General features: G+C 38.9%; 1 protein-coding gene across 1 annotated transcript in view; it reads right to left on the reverse strand.

Annotated features, from left to right (window-relative positions):
* SYNE1 (spectrin repeat containing nuclear envelope protein 1) overlaps nt 1-6,382 on the reverse strand; it is a 296,656-nt gene that overhangs the window by 159,342 nt on the left and 130,932 nt on the right. The window contains 5 exon segments of the mRNA XM_058833865.1: nt 253-458; nt 2,790-2,858; nt 2,860-2,903; nt 3,593-3,800; nt 4,741-4,944. Coding sequence (XP_058689848.1) covers nt 253-458; nt 2,790-2,858; nt 2,860-2,903; nt 3,593-3,800; nt 4,741-4,944 — 731 coding nt within the window.

A 6,382-nucleotide genomic window follows, 5' to 3' on the forward strand; every position in this document is an offset into this window, starting at 1 on the left:
TGCTGATTTGGAGTTTCATAAGCTACGCAAAACTTCTGCATATATGATCCTGACCTCCTATTTTTTAACCCTTGGATCAAGACCTGTTGCTTTGTTTTTATCAGTGTACTTCAATTTCTCTTAATTGTTTCCAAATAAAAAAGCAAACATGACTAGATCAACTGGAAATAATTTTGTACTTTGCCCTGGACTTTGGAAGCCAGAAAATTTCATGCAGTTCACAATTTATTTGTGACTGCTGGAATTACTCACCTTCCCAGGTGTGATGCACAGTCTTCCAGGGCTTTCTTGTCATTCAGACATTGTTTGAGGAATTCTTGGAAGTTCTGGTTAGATTTTGCTATTTGCTCCTGAATATGGCTCACAACTGGTTTGGGTAAACAACCATATAAACTTTCTCCTTCCTTGCAGGCTGCATCTAATTTGTTCTGTCCTTCACTAATAGAATCCAGCACACCCTGTGCAATGAAAGAACATAGTTTAAACACATAAGATTTGATAATTAAAGATAAGCAATATTTCTATGAGAAGTGGTCAGATTTCTCCAAGAAGATAAGAGCTACACCTAGGTATCAAAAAACTTCTAAGCAGATAGTTCAAATAAAATTTTATTAAGTGGTGCTAAAATTCACAGCACTCAATTTTCATATTTGATCCCAAGGTAGTCATGGCTTTCTCTGAACAGTTTAATAATCTCTTGAAGATGTTACACATTTCAGGTGTTAGGGCTGTTTACAACAGGTGTCTGTTACTTATGTTCTGTCTCATCAAAAGTAGATACACACAAGTTTTGACATATCAGTGTTTATCTGAAATACTGAAAAGTGTTATAAAAAATTAGGAAAACAAGAGAAAGAGAGAAGAGAAAGAGAGAAGAAGGGAAAGAGAGAAAGAGAAAGAGAGAAAGAGAGAAAGAGAGAGAGAGAGCGAGAAAGAGAGAAAGAGAGAAAGAAAGAGAGAGAGAGAAAGAGAGAGAGAGAAAGAGAGAGAGAGAGAGAAAGAGAGAAAGAGAGAAAGAAGAGAAAGAAGAGAGAAAGAAAGAGAGAAAGAGAGAAAGAGAGAAAGAGAGAGAGAGAGAGAGAGAGAGAGAGAGAGAGAAAGAGAGAGAAAGAGAGAGAGAAAGAGAGAGAGAAAGAGAGAGAGAAAGAGAGAGAGAAAGAGAGAGAGAAAGAGAGAGAGAAAGAGAGAGAGAAAGAGAGAGAGAAAGAGAGAGAGAAAGAGAGAGAGAAAGAGAGAGAGAAAGAGAGGAAGAAAGAGAGGAAGAAAGAGAGGAAGAAAGAGAGGAAGAAGAGAGGAAGGAAGGAAGGAAGGAAGGAAGGAAGGAAGGAAGGAAGGAAGGAAGGAAGGAAGGAAGGAAGGAAGGAAGGAAGGAAGGAAGGAAGGAAGGAAGGAAGGAAGGAAGGAAGGAAGGAAGGAAGGAAGGAAGGAAGGAAGGAAGGAAGGAAGGAAGGAAGGAAGGAAGGAAGGAAGGAAGGAAGGAAGGAAGGAAGGAAGGAAGGAAGGAAGGAAGGAAGGAAGGAAGGAAGGAAGGAAGGAAGGAAGGAAGGAAGGAAGGAAGGAAGGAAGGAAGGAAGGAAGGAAGTGGCGGAAGGAAGGAAGTGGCGGAAGGAAGGAAGTGGCGGAAGGAAGGAAGTGGCGGAAGGAAGGAAGTGGCGGAAGGAAGGAAGTGGCGGAAGGAAGGAAGTGGCGGAAGGAAGGAAGTGGCGGAAGGAAGGAAGTGGCGGAAGGAAGTGGCGGAAGGAAGGAAGTGGCGGAAGGAAGGAAGTGGCGGAAGGAAGGAAGTGGCGGAAGGAAGGAAGTGGCGGAAGGAAGGAAGTGGCGGAAGGAAGGAAGTGGCGGAAGGAAGTGGCGGAAGGAAGTGGCGGAAGGAAGTGGCGGAAGGAAGGAAGGAAGGAAGGAAGGAAGGAAGGAAGGAAGGAAGGAAGGAAGGAAGGAAGGAAGGAAGGAAGGAAGGAAGGAAGGAAGGAAGGAAGGAAGGAAGGAAGGAAGGAAGGAAGGAAGGAAGGAAGGAAGGAAGGAAGGAAGGAAGGAAGGAAGGAAGGAAGGAAGGAAGGAAGGAAGGAAGGAAGGAAGGAAGGAAGGAAGGAAGGAAGGAAGGAAGGAAGGAAGGAAGGAAGGAAGGAAGGAAGGAAGGAAGGAAGGAAGGAAGGAAGGAAGGAAGGAAGGAAGGAAGGAAGTGGCGGAAGTGGCGGAAGTGGCGGAAGTGGCGGAAGGAAGGAAGGAAGGAAGGAAGGAAGGAAGGAAGGAAGGAAGGAAGGAAGGAAGGAAGGAAGGAAGGAAGGAAGGAAGGAAGGAAGGAAGGAAGGAAGGAAGGAAGGAAGGAAGGAAGGAAGGAAGGAAGGAAGGAAGGAAGGAAGGAAGGAAGGAAGGAAGGAAGGAAGAAGAAAGAAAGAAAGAAAGAAAGAAAGAAAGAAAGAAAGAAAGAAAGAAAGAAAGAAAGAAAGAAAGAAGAAAGAAAGAAAGAAAGAAAGAAAGAAAGAAAGAAAGAAAGAAAGAAAGAAAGAAAAGAAAGAAAGAAAGAAAGAAAGAAAGGAAAAAAATAATCAGAAACAAGAATAGTATAGTTATACATAAACCTTCCAGAAATTAAATTCTGATCTCAGAACAAGGACCACAGTTTTCACTGTATTCCCTCTACAGTGCATACTGCTGCCTTGAACCATTCTTATATTCCTTTTTTAAAAACAAAACCAAATGTGTTAGCATCTACAAATTATTTTAGAGATACAGTTGGCTCCTATACTAAATTGCTAATTATTGGCTGTTTTAATTTAACTTGTTCACTATACCTGCAAGTCATGTAGCTTTGCCTCTATTGCTTTGCTGTCCCCAGACCTGTCAGATGATTCTTTTACTGCAAGCCTTCACACCAGAAAACCATTCCTGGAATTCTTGCATAGAGTCTTATTTAATAAAAAAGTATAAAAAAGAGAATATTTTTTTTTTGAGCTACAGCATTATCCACAGTATTATACAGCTGTTTTAAACAAATCGTTTATCCTTCAGGAACAGTGTGTAAAAGCTAACAGAGTAAATCTAATTGTTATCAATAACCTTGGGAGTAAGATTAGAAACTAGATGTTTCCACTTCAAACATCCAAATTTGAACAGTCTTACTAGACTGCCCTTGACAGTCAATTTCAATTTATGATACATCCCAATTTTATGCTAGATAAAATCTAAATCAGTATCTTAATAAATAAGATTAAAAGTTGCTTACTTTTCTCCACTGACTATCCAGGGAGCCCAGGAAATAGTTAAGATGGGTACTTTTACATTGTAAACACCTCCACCTGGTTATATACCTCTCTTTATTGCAAATAAAAACCATGCATTTATGCTATAGAGATGAATACTAATAGTGAGGAAAGATGCATTTTCATGCATATTACATAGTTAAAATTGAGTATGTAAAATGCTTTGCTGCATAGCAGTTATTCAATGAACATTTGGTAACAGGACTTTTTGAGAGGCTCCATATGAAAATAAAGCTGAAATTGCAAGTGACATCACTGGAAACTCCAGCAGACTCCAGAGTGACTCACGGCTGTGGGCTAACGGCTCACTCCTATTAACCAGCCCGAGGACTCACAGAGGAAATGTTTTTCCAAGGACTCCTGCATCCTGGCCTGTGTTCTGGAACACAGGAGATTCACCGCTTCATACTTCTTTATTAACAAAGTGACAGTGCCACCAAGAGCTTCCAGCTCTACCGAGTGGTATTTGCGACAGAGGCTATTGAGGGTCTCGCGAGTTGAGTCAATGCTGCTTTGCTGAAGCTGAAGGTCCTTTTGTGTTTCCTGAAAATAAAGTTACAACATAAACACGATATTTATAAAGAAACAAAAGAACTGTCTTTTTCTGAAACATTCCTACTCCTCCATATGTTCTTTCCTGTTGTGCTCTATAAGTCATCCCAGACACAATGAAGGAAACAGGCACTGACTGGATGATGTTTCCTGAATTTTCCAAGTGAGATGAATCCTTGAAACTAAAGAACCATCACAGAAATGTGGGAAGTGATGTTTCTCATGATTTATTACTCTATTTGAAATGAATAGATTTCAAGGCATATTGAATAGAAATAGATATTTTCGGCAAAGTCTGAAGGCACGTGTGGGATGCCATATGACACTTTGGCAGGTATTTGGCAGGACTTTTGAATACAGGGGGGACTTAACATACAACCTGAGAGAAACGTTTTCTGAAAACTACATTTGAATTGGCTAGTATATCAATATTAACTGTACTCACAGTTAAATACCTCAGTGTGGTTTGTCATATTGTGATGTGCATAACTGCATGCACATCAAGAGAGCACTTGGATGTAGGAAAAAAGAATGGCTATGTATGATGACTGAGGAGGACTTCTGAGGTAGAAGGTTGTGTTAAAATGGAATTTGGACCAGTGTCTTTTACTGTCATGTGCTATGAGTTCATAACTTATTGCAAGGGAGTCAACACACATGCTGGAGTAAGGACAAGGAGTTCAATGTAACAAAACCAGTTCTTGCAACAAAAAAGACCATATTCACTAGAATTTTCTAAAAAGTTTGTGTAAAGTTAATAAATCATAACTTTTGTTCATTGGTGCAACTTCCTGTATTATTTGCTAATATTCTAGCAGCTGTGCAGGAGATAAGCATTTTTTATCAAAGGAAAATTAAGTATAAAGCTCAGAAAAAAACCCCCAAAGATCAATGCATAAGGGAAAGTATATTAATGTTTTTCAGCACTGACCTTTAGTTTATTTAGCGCTTCAGGATCCAGGTTACGAGCACAGCTTAACAGCGTCTCCTCCACTTGAGATAGCCAGTCTGTCATCTGGCCAATCAGCTTCTGTAACTGCATCTTCTGGGTACTGAAATCTTTCAGCGTCTCTTTCGCTGTCTCTGATATTTCTTTGGCGTGTTCCAGCTTCTGCCTCAAATCTGATTCTATAAACTAAAACCAAAATGTTATGTATTAAGGCATTTAATAATAAAAATGTTTATTAGGGTAAATGCTTCTTGGCAAAAAGAAGGTAGGAAAGTGGCACACAATGATAATTCTGCTATCTTTACAGCTTTAATTGGAGATACTTACATACCTACAAAACAACAACCATTCAGTGTTAGACATATAGTAATCCAAAGAAGGGATACTAACTTATAAAAAGCCAGACTGTAAACTATTGCAGTTGTTATCCAGTTCTGAAAAATTATACAGTTGATATTTTCTCTTTACTAGTTTTCTGTATATATAGAACATGACCTACACTCAAATAGCTCAATAAAAAGAAATATCAACTGGGGAGTGAGCCTTAGAAACACTGAGGCTTAAAGTATCTCAGTGTAAAGCAGGTGAAAATTGAAGACAGTATAAAAAATAAGCTAGAACCTTGCCCCTTAACCCATTCAAAGACAGGAATATGCAAAATTATAGTAGATGTTAGCTGAGCACATGTCAGTTATAGAACTGAATCTATAATATGGTACTATATATAAATCAGGTTCACAGAATCCTTTGGGTTAGAAGGGACCTCTGTACCTTCCTTAGTTCATGTTCCCTGTCAAGGCAGGGTCACCTACAGCTGGTGACACAGAAACACATCCAGGTGGATTTTTTACCTTCTATAGAAAGGGAGACTCCACAACCTCCCTGGGCAACCTTCCAAATGTGGGCAAGGCTTGAGTGTTGCATTAACTTCCATTAAAACCTGGTATGTTTCAAGATACATCCTCACCCATGGAAATTGCAGAAGTCAGCTTAATTTTTAAGATTTCTGACATTAAGTTAGTAATCTCAAATACCCATTTCTGTTTGAAATCAAACTTCCAAAAAAGTCATACTTTGGTTTTGTGACTGCCCTAGAACACAGAAATAAGTATCTGGCCACAAGTTCAACAGCTTACCTCCATGGTCGTTGTTTTATGTTTTTCTTGCAATAGCTATTTCAGCGCCCTTATTCTAGTCCACTAAGGAACCCGCTTTTTAACAAAGCAAATGAACATATTTTACTGCCTTATAATTCTTTCAAGGAAACAAAGTGTGCATGCACTCACATGTGATGTGGCTTAAGGTTGTGCAGTGTAGAGAATATCTGTAGTATCATATCTCATCAGCTACATAATAAACGATTGATACTATTTGGATTTATTAAAAGATACTTCTACAACCCTAATGTTCACTTACTTTATGACATGCTGCTTGTACAAAAAAAATCAAAGTTACCTAGAGAAATATGAATAAAGAATAGTTATGCTACTTAAAAATAATAATGCTGCGTCTGTCACCTTGAAATAAAAAAGAGGTGTAGGAAAGACAAAAATGTAAGAAGGAATGTTTTCTTAGTTATTTGAGCACAATCTGTGGTTACAAATGTCTTTATTTTACCTGGAGA

Source organism: Poecile atricapillus, chromosome 3, assembly GCF_030490865.1.
Source record: "Poecile atricapillus isolate bPoeAtr1 chromosome 3, bPoeAtr1.hap1, whole genome shotgun sequence".
Lineage (NCBI taxonomy): Eukaryota > Metazoa > Chordata > Aves > Passeriformes > Paridae > Poecile > Poecile atricapillus.